At 38.1% G+C, this 20,951-nt stretch overlaps 1 protein-coding gene across 2 annotated transcripts; it reads left to right on the top strand.

The window, feature by feature from the left end:
• The first annotated feature begins 878 nt into the window (after nucleotides 1–878).
• On the top strand, nucleotides 879–20,714 carry LOC130734660 (uncharacterized). 2 transcript variants are annotated; one of them, XM_057587169.1, is made up of 20 exons: nucleotides 879–1,207; nucleotides 1,309–1,378; nucleotides 2,047–2,089; nucleotides 3,255–3,332; nucleotides 3,461–3,542; nucleotides 3,650–3,729; nucleotides 10,913–10,970; nucleotides 11,400–11,510; nucleotides 13,110–13,167; nucleotides 13,371–13,467; nucleotides 14,287–14,322; nucleotides 15,311–15,447; nucleotides 15,588–15,658; nucleotides 15,748–15,801; nucleotides 16,903–17,045; nucleotides 17,548–17,688; nucleotides 18,958–19,197; nucleotides 19,416–19,475; nucleotides 19,853–20,107; nucleotides 20,189–20,714. In XM_057587169.1, exons 1-20 carry the CDS (start codon nucleotides 1,060–1,062, stop codon nucleotides 20,330–20,332), a joined length of 2,106 nt encoding a protein of 701 aa, XP_057443152.1. In that variant the 5' UTR covers nucleotides 879–1,059; the 3' UTR covers nucleotides 20,333–20,714. The 2 variants fall into 2 exon arrangements, with proteins under 2 accessions (XP_057443152.1, XP_057443153.1); XM_057587170.1 differs by having other exon boundaries at nucleotides 881–1,207; nucleotides 20,192–20,714.
• Nucleotides 20,715–20,951: the final 237 nt, after the last annotated feature.

Here is a 20,951-nt window from a genome sequence, read left to right as displayed (position 1 = left end):
TTGTTAATATATTCCCAAATAATAATAATAATAATAATAATAATAATAATAATAATAATAATAATAATAATAATAATAATAATAATAATAATAATAATAATAATGATGATAACATGTGTGTGCGGATATGGGCCGGTTGGGTACTATAGTACCCATACCCGCACCCATACCCTCTATTTTTTGCGGGTAATTATCTATACTCAACCTCATACCCATTTAGCGGTTTTTTACCCTACCCATAGTGGATATTTTGTGCGGGTACCCTATGATTTTGAGACCCATTGTCATCCATAGATTTAGATTTTGGCAAAGATGGATAGCTTCCTATAATGACATTGAATTGTCTAAAGGTGGAGAGCTTCGAGTTGCTACCCACGTGAGTATGGAGACGGATACATGTAATTTTTAAAAACGCGGGTATGGAGATGGTACTATAGCACCTACCCATTGTCATCCCTACTTAGTTGGAATAAACACAATAATGTTATACTTTATGATATATCTTACACAATCCTGATTTGTGCTACTATCACATTAATTTTTTTTAAGATTAATATGTTGATAATTCTTTATATCTATGATTTGTGTTATCGTCTTCATATTTACAAAGAATGTGAAACGAGTTCCTCTTGGTCTCAATCGGGCTTAGAAGAAAAGTCTTTATGTCCACTTTACTCATCAATTCTGACTTTTCTATTTCATTCGTTGTTTAATATATTTTTAATAATCAAAGTATTAATTAATGTATCAAATACAATAGACATATTTCCCGTGCAACGCGTGGGTAAAAAACACTAGTTTAGTTTAATTTAATTAAAAAAATAATGATGTAATGTGAAAGAAATTAAACTTATTGAAAAAATGGGAACAAACAGCCTTGTAAGGGAACAAAACAACAAAATCATTGTACTCGCAATCTTAAACACTCCGAACAAGTTTGCGTCACAGTCACACTACACTTACTCACTCCGGTGACCACCGTTGCCACCGCCAGTGAATCCCTCCCACGGAGCTTATAAATTCCACGAATTCCCAATCACCACCGCCACCTCCGTTGCCATGGCTAGGGTTCCGATAAGTCAATCTCCCTCAACGTCGGTGGTTTCCACCATCAGAGCCTACGCGCTTCCTCTTATTTTCTTCGCCGGTGCCATGTTCTACCAACTCGTTGCTATCCCCAATGCCTTCCCTCCTTCCCGTTACGATGGTGACTCCTTCTTCCTTCTTTCTTTCTTTTTTTATTTTCATTTTTTTAGAAATTACCTATTCTTTTCTTCTCTTTGTTTTGTTTTGTTTACGTGGTTGCAGTTCTGCAAATTGAGAGGTACAGTTCCATCGACGCTGTGCAGGAGGCTTACGATAAGCTTGAATCGAAATGGTAATTGAGTTATACGTCTCAATGGATCATGTCAATGAATGATTTTATTGTTGTAGGGAAAAATTGAGATCCGTATTCACCGCCTCATTGATTTGGAGGAACATTTGAACTTAAGAAGTGTAGGGAAAAAGAGTGGATTATATGGGTGTTTCGTTTCTGTTTAATTGTGATGCAATGTTTTGAATTTTTATTTAAACAAAAATATATTTTCTGATTTAAGGGAATTCGATTGGATGTCTGTGTAAACAAAGTTTAGTCTGTGTAGACGAGTAGTGGCTATGCCATGGTATTACTCTATACTCACTCTACTTAGCATGGGTTCTGTACTTTTGGTACTTTATATTTTACTTTTTTATTTTATTTTAGGTTGCTTTTTATTCAAGTTACCTTGAATGGTTGGGATTATATACATTCTAGGTCTTAGATCTGACTTGAATTAGGGTTTTAATACTATGTAAAGGAGTTTGATGGCAGTAACAGGGGAGTTCTCTTCTTTTAGTAAAGTAATTCAAATCAAATAAAGAACAACGATTTTTGCTTATGATTAAGTTTATTGAACATGTTGATCTGTTTTGTTCTGAATTTGTAAGAATTTTGCATGGCATCCTTTGACATTTTATCATCATGCTTATCAATGATCTTGTAACCCGTGTTACATGGTCTCTCAGGAATTCGGATGTAGAAGTTTCTGATATTCATGAGTTTATAAAGGTTAGTTTTGAGAGGTCCTTTATGAGCTATCTAGTCTATCTATTATTTTCTTGTACTTGTACAATGCATAGAATCCTCATAAGAAGAAAGTTCATTCATACATAATTTATGCTTTGATTATTTCTGGATAATTCTTAATGAAGTGTTTAAAGAGGAATAGCAATGTAATAATGTGAATTGGTCATCTATTAAATATGGCACAAAAAATCTGACCAAGATCATTCTACTAGCTTTTTCTGAATCTAGTATTCTAGTTGAACTTTATCATCTTGGTTTTCTGATTTAATTTATTTTCTAAGGAGTTCAGTTTTATCATTAAATGAATTACACTTTATTGCTTAAAACCCAGAGAATGTCAAATTCATTTGAACTTTGTAATGTTCTACAAAGAAATTTTTCCAAGTATATATTAACCCCATCATTATGGTTCCAAAGCAATAAATCTGCTAAAATCAGAGATCTTCAGCAACAGCCTTGACACTGTGAACTGCAACTGGTTTAGCAGTTGTTGCAAATGCTACCTGAAATATATATAGGGAGATGAGTGCTTTGTTTAATGTTTATGCATGAGAGTTTCAAATGTAAGGTTGAGATAGGGTCTTTGCACGTGAATATATCCTATTTTAAACTAGTATTGGGGAAAACCAATTAATTTCAGCTTAATGAGACTATGGGTTGACAGGCATTTAATTCGATCTGCATGCTAAATTTGGTCCTTGTTGGAAAATAATGTTGTTTTGTGGTGAGAGTTCCTCTGGAAGCAAACAAGATTCAAGCCAAAGAAGTGTTGGAATTTAATATCCTAATTTAACCTGAATTTGTTTGTTAAAATTTAAAAACCATCCAGATTCCTCCAATCCATGTAGGTTGAAGTGTTGAACCATTGCATGCAATATGACTCCTTTGAAAATAATATGCTGAAATTGTTTTGGATACTATAACTCACAAACATGTTATAAAGGGGTGGTGGAATTATATCCACGAAATGGGACTGTTGTATTCTTATTTTTAATTTGGTATATTCCCTGCCATGTGCCCAGGTATGATAATGTGGTTTCCTGTATTACATGTTATTTATTTATTTGATGACTTCAATTATGACCCAAATATTAAGGATTTACTGTGATATTGTATAAGTATTTTACTCTGAGAGCATGATTAACAGATTAGATATGCCTACGAGTTGCTGACAAATCCTTTGTGGAAAAGAGACTATGACATATTTGGCATTGATGAACAACTTGTAAGTATTTTGTTTTGCATTCTTTAAACCTCATGTCTGTTTTGTATGATATGTTCCATGAGTGTTTCTCTTATTCCTGATTTACTGCCATCTTTAATGTTATTTTTGTGATATTATTTTGATGGCAGCATGTTGTTGAGAGTGCTAGAAAGCGTTATGCAGGGAAAAATATTTCACAATTGGACTTCCCTTTACTACATTCCCCTTCCGGTGAGTCAAGGCATACATCATAATTGATAGGAATTTTTATGTTGGAGTTTCTCAAAAGATTACAAGGAAATACATTAGTGACGCATGCGTCTTTTTTTACCTCTCAGGGTCTTTTGATCATTCATCTAAAGTCACTGTAAGTGACTTTCTGTCTGCAATTCCAGATTCAAAGCCATGGATAATTCAGGTATATGCAGTGTGGAGCAGGCTGATATTATGTAACTAATTATCTCCATAACTAATTAGTAATAAGTGATCATTTTAAAATGCTCTAGATTTGAATTGTATGTAATGGAATGAAAACTTAAGTTTGTGTGTTGACCGTTCAAATTTTGTACTTTTCTTTTTATATTTCTTGGTGCCTTAAGTGTTGGTTTCATAATTTTGGTCACTTACAGGCCCCCATCCTTAATTATATTGATTGCTTAAAATAGTACTTTGACTTAATAATCCTTGTTCAGTATTTATTTTTGGATAGAGAAAGAAGATAAAATTTCAACATAAAGTATATTGTCTTTTAATTACAAGCACGCTAAATCTTATGTGCACTGTGCAGTTGTTTCAAGAGTTCAACTTTTTATCATTTTTGAAACAAGGGGAATTGAGGTAGGACGTTAGTAATTTGTTTAACAAGATGTTTCCTTTTCGGGGATATTAGTGTTAAATATGTTAGCATTCTGCCTTAATCTAAAAGTGAAAACAAGGATGCTCTCAATATTTATTAATTAATAATTTCTTAAATAGTACAGATTACAGCCTTACATTCATTGAGACACTACATGATCTACTGCAATCCTAGGTAGTCAAAGGCTAAAGGTGTAGTTATTGCATTAGGGGCTTTTAGGGGCTTGAGGCAAGAGGCGCCAAAACGTAAATTCCTACAAGAAAGATGTCAACAGTGCAAAAAGAAGAAAACTGTTAAATATTTGATAGTTATTATGCAGCAATTTTCAATATAAATTAATTAGTCAACCATATTATTCCTGTTAAAAATACAAGATTAAGGTGTTCAATTTACTGAACTTTGTGCAGCAATGACTAATAGTCCCAAATCAGCCTGACTTTTTTTTGACATTGTGACTTTTCACTCCTTTAAGCATCTCAGCAAGTTAGAGGAATGAGATTTTTTTTTTCAGTTATTAATAATGTGTTAAAGGCATGCCTTGGCTGAACCACAAAAGCATGTCTAACGTGTCAGACGAATGTGCCTTAATTAAGTGTGTTGAAAATCTTCAACTGAATTTCATTGATTTGAAAACTGATGAATACAATAGAGATTACAGTATTTATATTCAGACTTGTTAGCTTGCAGAGGAAGCTAACATAACTAACTTGACAGCTAAGCATGTAACTAACTCTCTAACAAACTGTTAGGAACCCACTCACACAACAACAAAATAACAAGGTAAATACTGGAAGTGATTGTTTATTGATACTGAAGAAGATTTACAGAGAAGGATTGAACCCAGAATACTCTGCCCAGAGCTATGCTCCTAAGGAAGCTAGTGCTTCCTTTCCATACTAATATCTCAGCAATTATCTCGGATCCCCTCTACCTCTCTTACTCTCCTTATATATCGGAGATATTACAATCACTCTATCTCTCTCCATTCTGTTAGTCAGTTAGCCACTAATCCCTTTCCTACCCCTCCTAGAATATACCCTCCAAACCTTAGGCCCCACCTCCTCATGATGAGCCAATCTATCCTGTGGCCTTGACTCCTGCCCAACGTTCCTAACAATACCGGCTCCTAGAGCTGCAACCTTGTCCTCAAGGTTGAAAGTCGGGAACTGGCTCTGAATAGTAAGGGAGTCTTCCCACGTAGCATCCTCTGCAGTTTTACCTTCCCACTGAATGAGAACTTGGGAGATGGTGTCTCCTTGAAAAGCTAAGTTCCTAGTAGCCAACACATGAAGGGGTTGCACAACCTCAGGAGCGTCTCCCTCCAAAGCATCTGGTAAGTCAGTAGCAGCTTCATAATCTCCTATGGCTTTTCTGAGCATCGAGACGTGAAAAACCGGGTGGACTCGTGAAGTGTCAGGCAGCTTCAAGCGGTAAGCAACTGCACCCACTCTAGCCAAGATAGGGAAAGGACCATAGTACCTTGCTGCTAGTTTGGCAAACACCCGAGTGACCACAGACTGCTGTCGATGGGCTCGCAGCTTGACGAAAACCCATTCTCCTACTTCAAACGACTTGTCAACACGCTTGGTGTTAGCTTGAGTTCTCATCCGATCCTGGGCGCGAAGCAATTGGTCTCGCAACTGGCGTAAAGCTTCATCCCGATCCATCAAGTCCCGCTGAACAGCTTCTACACGCGTCTCTCCTAATCCCCAGCGCGTGATAACTGGTGGCTTGCGACCGTAGACCACTTCAAAGGGGGTCTGATTGGTAGCGGAGTGATAAGTTGTATTGAACCAATATTCGGCCCAGTGAAGCCAACTCACCCATGTCTTAGGTTGATCCGCCGAGAAACAGCGTAAATACGTTTCGAGACAACGATTCACTACCTCCGTTTGTCCATCGGACTCGGGGTGATAGGCTGAACTCAGCTTGAGTTGGGTACCTTGGAGTCGAAAAATCTCCCTCCAAAAATGGCTCACAAAGATTGGATCACGGTCGCTTACTATTGAAGAAGGAATGCCATGTAACCTGATGATCTCCTTGGTAAATAATTCAGCAAGGCTGCGCGCGGAGTAGGGATGCTTCAAAGGTAGGAAATGACAGTATTTGGATAAACGATCCACCACAACCATGATTGCTTCAAATCCCTTGGATTTGGGTAATCCTGTGATGAAGTCAATCGAGACATCTTCCCAGATTCTCTCTGGAATAGGTAAAGGCTGGAGGAGGCCTGCGGGTGCCGACGCCAGGTACTTATGACGCTGACAAGTGTCACAGCTTCGCACAAATTCCTGAACCATATTCTTCATGCCAATCCAGTACAGATTCTCCGCTATCCTGCGATAGGTCCTCAGAAAACCAGAATGTCCACCCTGGGGAGAGGTGTGGTATTCTTGTAGCATACGAGGAATTAGTGTGGAAGTGTGGGATAGTACTAGCCTGTCTTTGTAAAGGAGAACTCCCCGGTGAAGGCGAAACTCAGGATGTGCATGTGGGTCCTGTTGCAAGGAAGTGATGATTGCTTGGAGTTTCGCATCAGCTTTTATTTCCTCTGTTACCAACATTTGTTCATCCCACAAAGGGTAAGAAGCCAAGGTCTTATATTCCCCTGTCTCAGTAACCCGCGACAGAGCATCGGCGCCTTTATTCATCTTTCCGGGTTTATAGACTATATCAAAATTGTACCCCAAAAGCTTTGCTGCCCAATTTTGCTGATCTCCCGTTACAATTTTCTGATGCAAAAGCTCCTTCAAGCTCTTTTGATCGGTGGAGACCAAGAACTTCCTTCCTAGGAGATATGGTCTCCAATGCTGGATTGCCAAAGCCACGGCCATCAACTCTTTTTTCGTACGCAGACTTAGTTAAATTCCTGATGCCTAATGCTTTGCTGAAATAAGCAACTGGATTCTTCCCCTGCATCAAAATGGCTCCAATGCCATTCCCGGAAGCGTCGCATTCCAACAGAAATTCCTTGTCAAAATCAGGAAGATGCAAGACTGGTGCTGTGGTTAACTTTTCTTTGAGAATCTCAAAGGCTCGTTGGGCCTCAGGTCCCCAAGCGAAAGCGTCTTTCCTTGTCAAGTCTGTTAAAGGTTTTGCCACTTTTCCGTAGTCACGGATGAACTTGCGGTAGTATCTCGTTAGGCCTAGGAACCCGCGGACTCCTTTGACATTGACTGGTCTTGGCCATTGCACAACACTCTGGATCTTATTTGGATCCACTGCTACTCCTCGAGCTGAAATCAAATGCCCAAGATACTCCACGGTGTTCTGAGCAAAGCTGCATTTTTTTTGGTTTGCGGTCAAGTCTTGCTTGTGGAGAATGTGCAGAACTTGCTCCAAATGAGAAAGGTGAGTTCCCCAATCCTTGCTATAGACCAATATATCGTCGAAAAAAACCAATACCCCTTTACGCAACATGGGCTTGAATACTTCATTCATCAGACTCTGAAAAGTGGAGGGGGGCATTCATGAGTCCAAATGGCATGACCATGAACTCGTAATGCCCCTCATGGGTTCTGAATGCGGTTTTGTGCACATCTGCAGCGCGTACTCGTACCTGATGATAGCCAGATTTAAGGTCTAATTTGGAGAAGAAATGAGCCCCGTGCAACTCATCCAAGAGGCTCCTCAATGACGGGTATGGGGAATTTGTCGGGTACTGTGACTTTGTTGAGTGCTCGATAATCGACACACATGCGCCAAGTGTTGTCTTTCTTCTTCACCAGGGTCACCGGACTGGAGTAGGCGCTCGTGCTTGGTCTGATGATGCCGGAGGCTAGCATCTCCTTAACCTGTTTCTCAATTTCATTCTTATGCAGGTGAGGATACCTGTAGGGGCGTACGTTGACTGGTCCCTGCCCTGCCTGAATATTGATGCAGTGTTCGCGCCCACGGCTCGGTGGTAGGCCTTGCTTGGCCTCAAAAACGCCTTTGAATTTTCCCAACAACTCCATCAATTCATCATGTTGTTGCTCAGTCAAGGCCCCTTCTTTTAGCTTCTCTGTGCGTGGTGTTTCAAATCGGCAAAGGACTCCGTTTTCTTCTACGCGAACCCTTCGAAGAGTCTGCTGCAACGCAACCATGGTTTCTTGCCCAGCCTTGAGACCTTGCAATTTAATCCAGCAATGCCCATTCCAGAAACGCATCGACTGTGTGTGCCAATTGGCTATAGTGTCCCCCAACGTTTTCAACCATTCTACACCAAGGACCACATCGGGACCTCCCAGCTCAAACAATTGGGGTGAGCAAGTGAGATGGTAGCTCCCTATCTCCAATCGGATTTGCTTGCAGCGTCCCCTGTCATGGGTTTGAAACCCATCTCCCAACTTGATAGTCATTTGCGGAGTGTCTTCTACCTCCCATCCCATGCGATGCACCAGTTTGTGGTCTATGAAGTTGTGGGTTGCCCCACTGTCAACCAGCACCAACACGGGGACTCCATTAATGGTACCTTGCAGCTTCATCGTTTGAGGTGGCTCCTGGGTTGTTTGTGTCATATTAGCGAAACTCATCATGCTCATCGTGCTCATCTCGCCATGACCCTCCTCCTCGGTTTCTTCGAGTTCCATTGCTAAGACATTCCCCTCCTCAGATTCCTCATCTCCTTCTTCTACAATCAGCACCCTCAATTGTTTGTCAGGGCATTGGTGTAAGGGATGATAGGGTCCCCCACACTTGAAACATTGGCCCTTTTGCCTCCTTTCAAGAAGTTGGGGGTCGGTTAAATGAGAAAAGCCCCGGTCCCTAGGCCCAATTCGTTTTTGGTCAGCATGGTTTTTTGTTTCCGCTCTTGGACCGTTAAACGTGGGCTTGTTGGTTGGGCTCGGTTCCTTTCCTCCCTTCACCCAAACCCAGCTGCTCCACCGGGTTTACCCGATACCCCTGATCCATTTTTGTTGTAACCCGAGCTACCCCCAAACCGGCTACCCCGGGCATAACCCGACCCGGTGTCACCCTTAACCTCCTTCTCTACTGCCCTCGTGAGCACCAACAACTTAGACCGACTAACGCCGCCCATCGCCACCATGCTCCGAACTTTCCCCCTGATCTCTTCCTTCAGCCCGTGCAAGAAATAACCCTGAAATTGTTTGTCAGGGAGTCTGGGAATTTGAGCGGTGAGATACTCAAATTCCGTGATATACTCTTCGACTGACCCACGTTGATTCAACTCCGTCAATTGCTCATACACATCCCCGTCGCCATGCCCGCCGTAGCGCTCGAGCAAGGCCTCCCGCAGCTTCTCCCATGTAAGAAGCTCGTCAGATTCAAGGAGTGAATTGTAGAAGTGGATGGTTGGGCCTTCCATACTCAGCTGGGCTAGGCTGACTTTCACCTCCGGCGAGGTCTCCTGGACACGGAAGTATACTTCTGCTCTGGATATCCATCCCGCTGGATCTTTACCTTCAAACGGTGGCAGCTCCACCTTCTTTACCGACTGACGGAACTCCGTCAAAGCGTCGGCGTTCAACCGAGGTGTGCGTCGCTCATTGGTGGTTCCGATCGTCAGATCTGTCACCTTCTCTGCCGCTGCGCTCTTCGTACCCGATGACCCACCTGGGTCGCGATTCACACTGGAATCATCGGTCCGAGCGGATTTCCCGAGTGATCGCTCCATCATGGCGACCAAAGATGTCGGTAAGTCCTTCACTGCTGTCGTGACTGCTGCTAGTGAGGAACGCATTTCTGCTAGCTCCGATTCCAAGGCATCGATCTTCGCCTCCATTGGGTATTTCGTGTTTTTGGATTTCCGGGGTGGCATTCACTGGTTCCGGTGGCCAATTCCGACGTAAGGATCCGGTAGGTCGGACCAAAATTGTTAGGAACCCACTCACACAACAACAAAATAACAAGGTAAATACTGGAAGTGATTGTTTATTGATACTGAAGAAGATTTACAGAGAAGGATTGAACCCAGAATACTCTGCCCAGAGCTATGCTCCTAAGGAAGCTAGTGCTTCCTTTCCATACTAATATCTCAGCAATTATCTCGGATCCCCTCTACCTCTCTTACTCTCCTTATATATCGGAGATATTACAATCACTCTATCTCTCTCCATTCTGTTAGTCAGTTAGCCACTAATCCCTTTCCTACCCCTCCTAGAATATACCCTCCAAACCTTAGGCCCCACCTCCTCATGATGAGCCAATCTATCCTGTGGCCTTGACTCCTGCCCAACGTTCCTAACACAAACTGCCAGCTAGGCACTAACTAACAGAACAGAACACAGTCAACATTTACCTAATGATACTAACAGTAACGCTAATATAGCAGTAACTATATTACTCTAATAAAGTGGCTGGGCTTGAACCAGCAGGAGTTTCTGAGCCCTTCTGGTGCCTTAACTCTATGCTTCAGGACTCCTTTTCGCACCTATTGTTATACTGTTAAACATAGAAAATGTGGGAAACCTGGTGAAATATTCAAATAAGGCTCTTTTTCTTTGTAATGTTGGAATATTATTTAACCAACAGAAATGTCAAAATATCTGAGATTGTTACTCTATGTTGTTAAATGATTTCTTTTCTACCATGCTGTCTGAGGATTTGGAAACTAGTTTGGTCACATTTTTAAATCTGGAAGACACCCTTAATTTCACTTTTCGGTATTGTGCTGTCTCTCGATAGATAGATTTGTTTGATCTTTCTTGCAAAGTCACCATTATTGCCTGATTCTGTAGTCCTTATCTATTTTATGCGTTAAAAGTTTCTGACTTGATATACATGCTGAATGTATTTGTGTCAGCTGTATTCATCAGGGAGCAATCGTTGTGCTGAGTTTTCTGAGTCCTGGAATAAAATTGGTATGTTATCAGTTTCTACTTAGTGGCATATAATTTTCTTGATGTAGTCTGTAGATAGTTTTTTCAAATGGTATTTGTAGAAAAAGGGAGAGAAAATCTCCTTTTAAAATAGCGGCTGAAAAGTAATATGACAGATATGTTGGCTTGTTTGATAAATTATGAAAGTCTGCCCCCCCCCCCCCCCCTCTCCAAGGCCCCAACATCCTTTCTTGTTAGGCATTGTTGGAACAAAATGAAAAGCTTGGCCTTTCTTCTTTTTTTCAGGCAACACAGTTTTCTTTCATGGACAGAATTAAAAGATTGCATTTTCTATGTGCTATTCTTTAGTATATAACATGGACTCAATCTAATTGATATCCAAGCACTTATCATGTTGTTCGTTACACCAGTTTAAGGATAAGATAATCTGATTAATACTTCTTCTTTTAGCTTCTTTATTGGATGGTGTTGCAAATATTGGTGTGGTGGAACTTGGTGAGAAGGAGCTCGCTATCTACCTTGCTGATAAAAGATCAACAGGAAAACCTTTTTTCAGAAATGGTATGTGCTGAATATAGTCAAATTTTTGCTTTCATCCTTTTGTCAGAACAACTATTGGCTAGTTTTGTTTGACACTCCTGTTAACTCGCTGGTATGGAGGCCCAATACAAGGAGCCTTGTCTAAACTTGCCATTTTTAATTCATGATGAAGATTGTATCTCTTTTACCTAAATCATGCTAGCTGTAGATCTGCTGTTAATTCGGGGTATTTTCTTGGTCCATATACACTTTGTTACAGACTCCTGAGAATTACCCTGTTGCAAACTTGTTAACTGCGACGTTTGTCTGCATATACATGTGATCAAATAGGTTTGCTATTGATGGTCTCCTTCTGTGTTGATTTAAGTTAAGTACAATGTAATGTTGGCCTTATAACCAAACATGAAAGGAAGTTTTAACTAAAAACAGTGGTTCCCTGAATTTGTTTGTAGTAGGAGTCAAAGTGAATTTATAAAACGCAATAAAATAATTTAATTTCCTCAAAATACACATATTTCATTCCATTATGCGCAAAACACACCAAATGTCAACAAACTAACAGTGCTAAATACCAGAAATGATACATAGATTTGTTGGCACTGCGGAAGTGCATAGACAATTAACTAATAATGAGAGCACATGATAAAAAGTGTAAATCAGAGGCAACAAAACTGAGTTTCTAGTGGCTACCTTTTAACCTACTAAGAAATCTTCAAAATTTAAAATAAGTAAATTACCCAAAACTTCCGCAAGCAACAAGATGGAGGTTACTGTCTGTTTAGATCCAATAGCAAGGTGTGGGACTTGAGTCCATCATTGGAAGTATGAGATTTTAATGTGGGGTTTTTAAGGCCTTGGGTTCTCCTACTACAACGATTATCTTCTGTGGTATGGTTCTCCCAACTCCCAAGGTTCTAATCACTGTCCTGCTACATGCCTATAAAGCCCACTAATTTATCTATTGTAAAGCAATCTATGTACATTAAATTCAGAATGGTGGTGCTTACCAGGCTGTGGTACTGCTCAGTACCCACTGCCCATAACAGTTGAAACAAGACTGAGAGGAGGGAAATCCTTTGCCACTGCTTAGTGCTTACCATCCCTAAGTCATTGCCGACCACCCAGGAGCTATCATCCATCACCCTGGAGCTTTTTTTGTGGGCTTAGTCACTGCGAATTGGGTCCTTGCAGTTTGCAGCCAAGATTTTTAAAAGTGAAATTAGGAATTTGGAAGAGGTGAAAGTCAATTTTTTGATGTTAAAGGTCTGAATGTAGTATGTACCCAATCAACCTATTAGCATGGAGTTTCGTTAAAATGTAGAGGTGGGGGAAGTTAAATTGTCATATATATAATAGTGGTTGAATTTTGTTAAGTTGTTGGGGCATGTGCCTCCTCACCTCCAACATTTGTCCATCTTTGATAAGTACAGATATCTTCATCGAATCATTGTTAGTGGAAAGGATTATTTGATAAGGGTGAAGTTTTAGAAATTGTCAATAACATTACTTGATTTGCAAATACGTTTTTTGTTTTTTTGCTTAAATGATAGATTACTGTTTTAAACTTCGGGTAAGGCTCCCGCGTGTTGCTTGTCATAACATATTGAAAATTTTATTCAGGAATTCCATCTCTTGTTGCCATTCCTCCCGGATGTCATGCTGCAAAATGTTTTAGAAGGTAAGCTTTATTGCAAGACTAGGGGATGATTTGAGGACATACAATTACAATTATGGAAATCTTTTTAACTTAACTCCCTGAGGGTAATTCACATTTAATGTAGATTAGATAGTTGCAAGTCCATTTTATGGTGTGCTTCAGATACTTGCATAAATCATATTATACTGCAGGGAACTAATAAACATGATTTATCCCAATGTTAGGTTTGATGGTGAGCTTACAGTTGACAAGGTTACAAATTGGTTTGCAACAACTGTATTGACTTTACCTCAAATTAACTACTACTCGAAGGAGTCACTGGTAATTTTTCTAAACTCTAGAGGATCACGCTCTTTTATGTAATTGTGCCTTGTAGTTCCTTTTTTTGTCTCTTTAGCATTTATGTTATGTAAGGAAATTCCTTGAATAAATGAACATCTGCAGTGATCACGGGTGAAGGTTTAATATAGTATAATATTGTGTATAACACGAACAAGATTGGTTATATTTCACTATTTCCCTCTAGGATTTTCCCCTACATTTTTAGTATTTAATTTGTTCAGTTTCATTATTAGTAGACTCCAGCTAATTAAGGTTTCTATGTTCTTTTTTTTCTTTCTCGTTTTCTGTTTTGTTGGTTCTTTGCTAATTTACTGTTTCTTCTGTTGGTAATTTACTCTGTCTCTTAACTCACCCCTTGTGTTTTTCTTCTCTTTTTGGCATCTTTGTCTCAGAGTCTTGAATCATTTTGTTCCTTTTTTTTAATTTTTCAGCATTTATATATGTATATAGTATAGGGTTAGCCTCCCATCTTGTCATCTGTATAGGATTTCCCAGCTTTTCTGGCGATATACATATAATCTTTTTAATTTTAAAAAAAAAATGTGTATATAGTATAAAGACCCTATCTGGCAATCAGTTGTCAAGTTGTTCATAAACTTCATATCATATGCAATGAATTACGGTTAACTTTTTTTTGGTTCTTACTTTTGTTTCTGCACAATGTTATTTACTTGATTTGCTTTTGGCCTTTAAATTTGTTTATTGTGTTTGCGTATGTTCATATGGTTACAATTCCCTTGTTCTTTTACTATTGTTGCTGACTGGAAGGTATTTGGATTTCTTCTTCTAAAATGTCAGGTACCGAATTTTCTTGGAAAAAGCAGTCAACATAAGGTACAATTGCCTTGCTCTTCAATTATTATTATATATTGATTTTTGCAATTTTTCTCCTGATTCTCTTAACATAGTATTGTTCTATTAATTAATAATCCCCTATCTTTATCTCCTTATACATTGATTTGATTCTCCTTGTTAACATTTTTGTTGATTGAAATCTCAATAACTTATTTAAGTTAGATAGCCAATTGTTTTGGCATTATTACCTTCCAAGAATTCCTGGTGAATATATTTCCGATTATGGAACTGGATAAGCAGTTAATAAAGTCAAATATGATAAACATAATAACCAGTTGTGCAGTTTATTTTTCTTTAATTGGAAATATATGCACACAGCCCAACACTACATAAAATGCAATTCTCCCAATTATTATTTTTTTTATTGGAAATTTTTCTGGAAATATCTACCTGCCCCCTGACTTTTCTAGTGCAACCTTCCCGGCTCTGTGGCTTTGCAAGTGCAAATAAAAGTTACTCTGCTAAGATATTATTATGATTTTATTGAGATTTTACTTTATCCTAGTTTTTTGGGTTGAGTGAGGCCCAATCTAAGTTGAAGAAATATCACACTAGTATAGGCAGCCATTCAAAACATTGTAACTTTGCATTCAGAGCAATATTAGGCTGGATATCTCATGCCTAGGTGTTTTAGATGCATGGTCTGTGCATTGAATGCCTCGATAGTAGTTTTCTTTCCATCTTTTAGTCCGAGGCACTTAGCTGGTTTATACAAAAACAACCAAATTTTTCTGATTAGATAGGTGAGCTTAACTGATGAGATATTTTCTGATCTATGTCATGCTTATATAGTATCTCATATTTGCTATAATTTGCTGCTCTTTTTGTACTTTTCTGATGAATTTTATTATAAGTAGTATTCTGTGAAATGCTCATGATTGTCTTAATCTTGTTTGATTCAGTAGTTCTATATTTAAGTTTATCTGTTTTAACTTTTAATTAGGTTTTATTTTTTGTGGACCTATAGGTAAAAGTCATCTTTTTTTCAAAAACTGGGGAGCGTGCTACTCCATTTATGCGACAGGCAGCTAAGGACTATTGGGCTGATGCTTCATTTGCATTCATTCTTTGGCGGGAAGAGGAATCTTCCTATTGGTGGGGAGCGTAAGTGGCAATTTTCACAAAAATCTAAATCTCGCAAGCAGTGTTCTTTGTTATGAATATATTTAATAACTATGCACTAGCTTATCGGTTCAGCGCTTCATCTATTATGATTTATTTTGTTTTAATTTTTTTAATCTCAGTTTTGGGGTGGAATCTGCACCTGCTATAGTATTTCTTAAAGACCCAGGTGTCAAACCGGTTGTGCACCATGGTATATTTCTTCTTTGTCATCCAATCTAAGAAACATTCAAATATACTTTTGCCCTTCATTTAACTGACAATGTTTATTGTGTGCTGCAGGGTCAGTGAACAATACATATTTTCTGAATATGATGGAAAATAATAAACAGCAAGGTAGATACAGACTTATAGTTTAGATTGCCCTGTACATTTGATTCTTATAACTTTTGTAATTGAAATTGTCATTACCTACAATTTTTTGAGAAAGGTGGGTCGGCAGGTAATGCAAGCAGGAATTTTGTAAATGGTATATTGGAATGTGAGGGTTGGAAAAATAGATTGGAGAATTTGCCTATGGTAGTAGTGTACCAACTTCGACAGATCTTAGAGTGAACAGATCTAATCCCTAGATTGATGGAATTAACTTTTAATTTTTACTACCTCCGTTGCTATTTAACTGTCCAGAGAGAGGAGAAACACACATATTAAGGAGGGCAATTAATTTTGTTGATTTTCAGAAAAGTATTAGTTGTTCTCCTATTTTACCTACCCTATAGAATGTGATTTATCTTTCTTCATTTATTGCTCTTTCAAGGGCATTGTTAGGAAAAACATCATTTAATGCTATCTTGAAATGCTAAGTGGACAGATATATAGGAACACATTTTTTTCTTGAAAGTGGACAGTTAATAAGGAACGGAAGTAGTATATTACTTCACTCTTGATTGGAAAATACATTCTAAAACTTTAGGCTGTTGAAAACTTTGGTATCCATCTCATCAGAAAAGAAGTGAAGGAAACAGTTGTGTGGACCATAATTACTCAGGCAATAATTTTTATTAAATTTTGGTCTTTTCATCTTAACACATGTAACCTGGACCACAAAATTAATCTAGGACTGGTAGTCTGTTGACATACTATATGTTTCTTTCGGGTTCATATCATTATCAACTTCTTGTGACTATGAACCACTAAGTACTGTTATCCTCTTTATATAACATGCAAGGGCCCTCATAATTACTCTGTACTAGTGAACTCTTTTGATCAATGATAGGTGCTTGATCATATACTATCATCATTTGAGTTTGTAAGTGGCATTTGCACATAAAAATTACTTTCCACTTGATAGATGCTTAATCGTATACCATATCATTATGTCCTTCTGTTTTTAAATTAGGCCCTTATTCTGTAGTTCAGAAGTTTATAGGCTAAATTTTTCTCTGACCCCTAAGTACCCTGCTAAATTTCCCTGCCTCTTCCCTTTTCCCCTTACAGAGCTTCCACAACTAAGGAGTGTGACATCGATGGAGCTAGGCTGTGATCCTCGTGGCTACTCTCGTGCTGGATATGATACAATCATTTGGTACTGTGCTATTGCAGTAGGAAGGCCAAGTTTGGAATTGAACAAAATGCGTGAAGTATGTATTTTTGTCTTGTATTGACCATAATTTCCATAACATGTTCCTGAAAGTATATGTTAATTATTAGCAATTGTCCGTATTTGGGTTCCTTAGGAAAGTCAAATCACTGTTACCATTTTTTATTATTTTTCGCTCCTTATACTTGTAGAGGTGCAAGACAGGATAGAATTAGGAATGTTTACATTAGAAAGGAAATTGCGGTAAGCTGGTATAGTTTCATTTTAGGTGTTCCGGGTGTGTGTGGAGAAGGCATGTGGAAACATTGAGAATAGTCCAATCATTAGAGGTAGATGGAGACTAAGGAAAACTGCAGGCCAAACCATTAAGAAGAATTTAGTTTTAAATGGTCTATTATTGTACATGATTTATGATAGGACACTCTGGCAAATTTTTATCCATGTACCAGCCCACCTGGTGGGAAAAAGGATTTTTGATATTCATCTCTTAAACAAGCATTTATTTGTCAGATGTTGTCAGATGTTGTAATGTAGGTTCATAGACCATGTGCAGGGTCCAAGAAACATTGTCTAAGCACAGTGAGGTAGATGCATCATCTGAAAATCAATCCTTAGCTCCAGCTGTGAATGCATATAAGAGAAAGCGGTTGACATTTGCCTGGCTTGATGGTGAAAAGCAAAAGGTAATCCTTTTCTTTAATTGGTTTGGTTTGTACTTGCTTGTTTGTCATTCTCAATAAAATTACTCATTTTTTGGTCATATTGAATTACGTAATGTTGACAATTAGCATTAGTTAATGAATTTAATAGATACATGTTGAGAATACTTTTCAAAGAATACCAATTTTATTTGCCAAAGACCCATGGGTATATAAGTTGCTTCCCTGTCAGATGCCAGTGTCTAATCTACCAGATGATGCTTATCTATAAGACTATAACACTTTAATTTGAACTTGTGACTTTACTTGAATTGAATTTATAATCATTAGAACGTTTTACTGTGCTTGTTCATATAGATTTTATTTCAAATAAAGATTCAGGGTTGCATATTCCTCTTTGACCAAGTAACTTATCTTTCTACGATGATATTTGTGTGAAGTGTAAGAAAATGTGTCATTTCCATGGCATTGGATACAGATGTTTTAGTTCACTAGCCTACGGAGCCTTGTGGTATTAGTATTGCCCTTTGTAGTTTGAATAGGAAACTCTTTTCTTTAGTCTGTGACTCTGCATGTAGAAGCATTTGATAAGGTATTGGTTCCTTTATCATGGTAGAGAAGATAAAATCCTTCTCGCATCACAATTCAAGTGTCCCTTATAAAAACAGAGGACGGAGACAAAAGGAAAATAAAAGAATGGAATAATTCAGACTCAGTTCATATATGTTCCTGGAACTTTTGTGTGTGTGTGTGCGCGTAAATTTATGCTCAATGATATTATATTGATGACTGTAGTTGCAGCTCGTTCTGTGTCTGACAAAACCATATAATTCATGTTTTTGTCCATATACTATATATGCTTGAGTCTAGATAAAATCTGGAAGAATTAAAATTATGTTCCTCTAATGACACTGCTTTTTACTCTGGTTGCTGCTTTAAAAAGCATAACATATTTTTCTCTGTTTCTTGGTTCTTTGCTCCAGATAGTTAAAAAAATTGGGTTTTGAAAAGTTCCTAACATATTTAAGGAGCATTTAATTGAATTCTCGGATGCCTGCCTTCTATGGCTTTCAATTTTAATTTGAGTCTATTGCATCTATATGTCGCTTTTTTGTTTACTATTGAAAATTTGAAGCAACTGCAAGTGGGAACACCTAATTCCTATAGCGTCATTACATATTTTAAGTGATGATTATTTTAATGTCTTTTTGTGTGTTTGAATGAAAAGTACTATTTGCTTAATCCTAGTGACTATTTCTGGCCTGTGCTGCATTAACGGAGCTGATTATTTAGGACTATTGTCAATTTTACCTTGGTCCTGCGGCCAGCGATCATACTTGTGGACAAGGGAGGGGTTTGACAGATATTCCCCTCATATTCGTTATTCGATATTTAAGGAATAGCAGTGCTGTTGATAAGAAGACACAAGAAATGAAAAAGTGGAAATCTGTACTGGTCCAAGATCTAATGGATGATTCTGATCAGGCAGGCCAGTTTGTAGCTGGGTACAAGGGTGAAGTTGATATTTCACAGGTTTGCCTTTAATAGTAAAGTTTTCACTTTGAAAAGTGGTTCTTTATATGATGCCTGCATTCTCTGCCGTGAGTGTTTTTAGTTTTGCATTTTTCTTGTAACTCAAATAAATGTATCATCATCATAGATTAATGCTTGTAAGAACTACTTATGTACAATGACATAGATTAATGCTCAGTTCATTTAAGATATTTTCTAATCCTATTTTTTATTAGCAGATAACCGAGTGGCTTGCAAATTTAATTAAAGATGGTGATTCCAGAGATTTACCATTCTTTGTAAGTCTTTCGAACTTTTAAATAAGTTTTAGAGAAATGCTAGCAACTCTCTCGCACACTCTTTCCATCACACGCGTTCTTATTGGTTGAAATTCATGAATCCCATCAAATAGGAATGAAATCCACTAAATTGGAGTGAGATTCGTGTCATTTAGTTGATACCTCATAAATTTCAACGGATAAAGAAGAGTGTGTTGGAAATTGTGATTGTGTGTCGCTAGCACTCTGGTAATTTTTATCATGAAGCCGTAATGTAAGACTGAGTTTTGTTCGGTTTACTGGTGTTTTCCAAATATTACATTTATTTGACGAACTCACCTGGCTAGTGCTTTAAAAATGAGGGGTGGTTGTTGATGGGATTAATGTCCTTTTTGCAGACACTACGAACTCCTAAGCTTGTTCCAGATGACACAGAACCTCTCTGGGCCAAAACTTCACCCATGATTCCTTTGAAAAATCTGAAGCAGAGTATTCCGGGTGTTCTAAGTGGACTCTCAGTTTACCTTGAGGATCCGAGAATTGGTCCAGCTTTGCTTCTGGGAGCATTAATCTCTTTTGGCACCATCTGGCTGCGAAGGAGCCAACGAGTTCGGCCATCTCAACCAAATCAACCAAGTCAACCTAGTGCAAAGGTAACTTTTGTCTCAATGTGCTTATCTTCATATCTTGCATGTTTCAAAAATTGAGGAATTACTTCTTTTTTCTCACTCTAGCAGGCGCCTTCCAAGGAAGACAGAAAACAGAGACCGACGGACCGGGTCCGGAGTCGGTCAAACAAAAAAGCACCCCCTTCCATGACAGATTGGGAACCATCTGATGCTTACCAAATGCCACTATCAGATTCTGAATCTGATTAGTTTATCCTTGAAGGAAAGGGGTTTTTCAACACATGATGTTTCATGGTCTGAAGCTGAAGCAGATTTGTTTTTGGTTTGAAGCCTTATAAGTTATAATATTATACAAGGCTGCCCCCATTTCAACAAGTGACTAGGTCTTCCGGTAGAAACACTCACGAATACATTTTATATTTATAAAACTGAGATTGAGGTTGCATGTACCAAACACAATTTGTTTAATGTTTCGATTAGGCCATTTATTTATGCTTGTCAATGTCAATTCATTAGATTAGACTAGATAGATGCTTTAACCAAAATAATGTGAAGAGTTTACCTTAAATTCGTTCATGTAATGATTTAGACACAAACACTGTAAATGAGCAATTGCAAATTTAACTTTGAATGATGTTGGTTTTACACATTTAGTGATTAAGATTTAAATTAATTGAGGTTGTATATGAAATCCATTTAATGTTTGTGGTGTTTTATTAGCATGTCAACTTTGATATCTTAATATTTTTAAGTGGAAGAATATTGAAAAATCTACTGAATTTTTGGGTTATTTCTACCATAATATATAGATTTGACATGGGGTTGTCTAAATGACCTAAGAAAAGTTTGGGTTAAATAATCCATTATC

Source organism: Lotus japonicus, chromosome 1 (genome assembly GCF_012489685.1).
Source record: "Lotus japonicus ecotype B-129 chromosome 1, LjGifu_v1.2".
Taxonomy (NCBI): Eukaryota; Viridiplantae; Streptophyta; class Magnoliopsida; order Fabales; family Fabaceae; genus Lotus; species Lotus japonicus.
This window is presented reverse-complemented; position numbering and strand designations above follow the sequence as displayed.

Coding starts and splice junctions, on each gene's coding strand:
- LOC130734660 (XM_057587169.1), top strand. CDS start 1,060: ATGGCTAGGGTTCCGATAAGTCAATCTCCCTCAACGTCGGTGGTTTCC. Junction 3,543..3,649: donor TTTACTACATTCCCCTTCCG/GTGAGTCAAGGC, acceptor TTTACCTCTCAG/GGTCTTTTGATCATTCATCT. Junction 17,046..17,547: donor AATTGAACAAAATGCGTGAA/GTATGTATTTTT, acceptor GTAGGTTCATAG/ACCATGTGCAGGGTCCAAGA.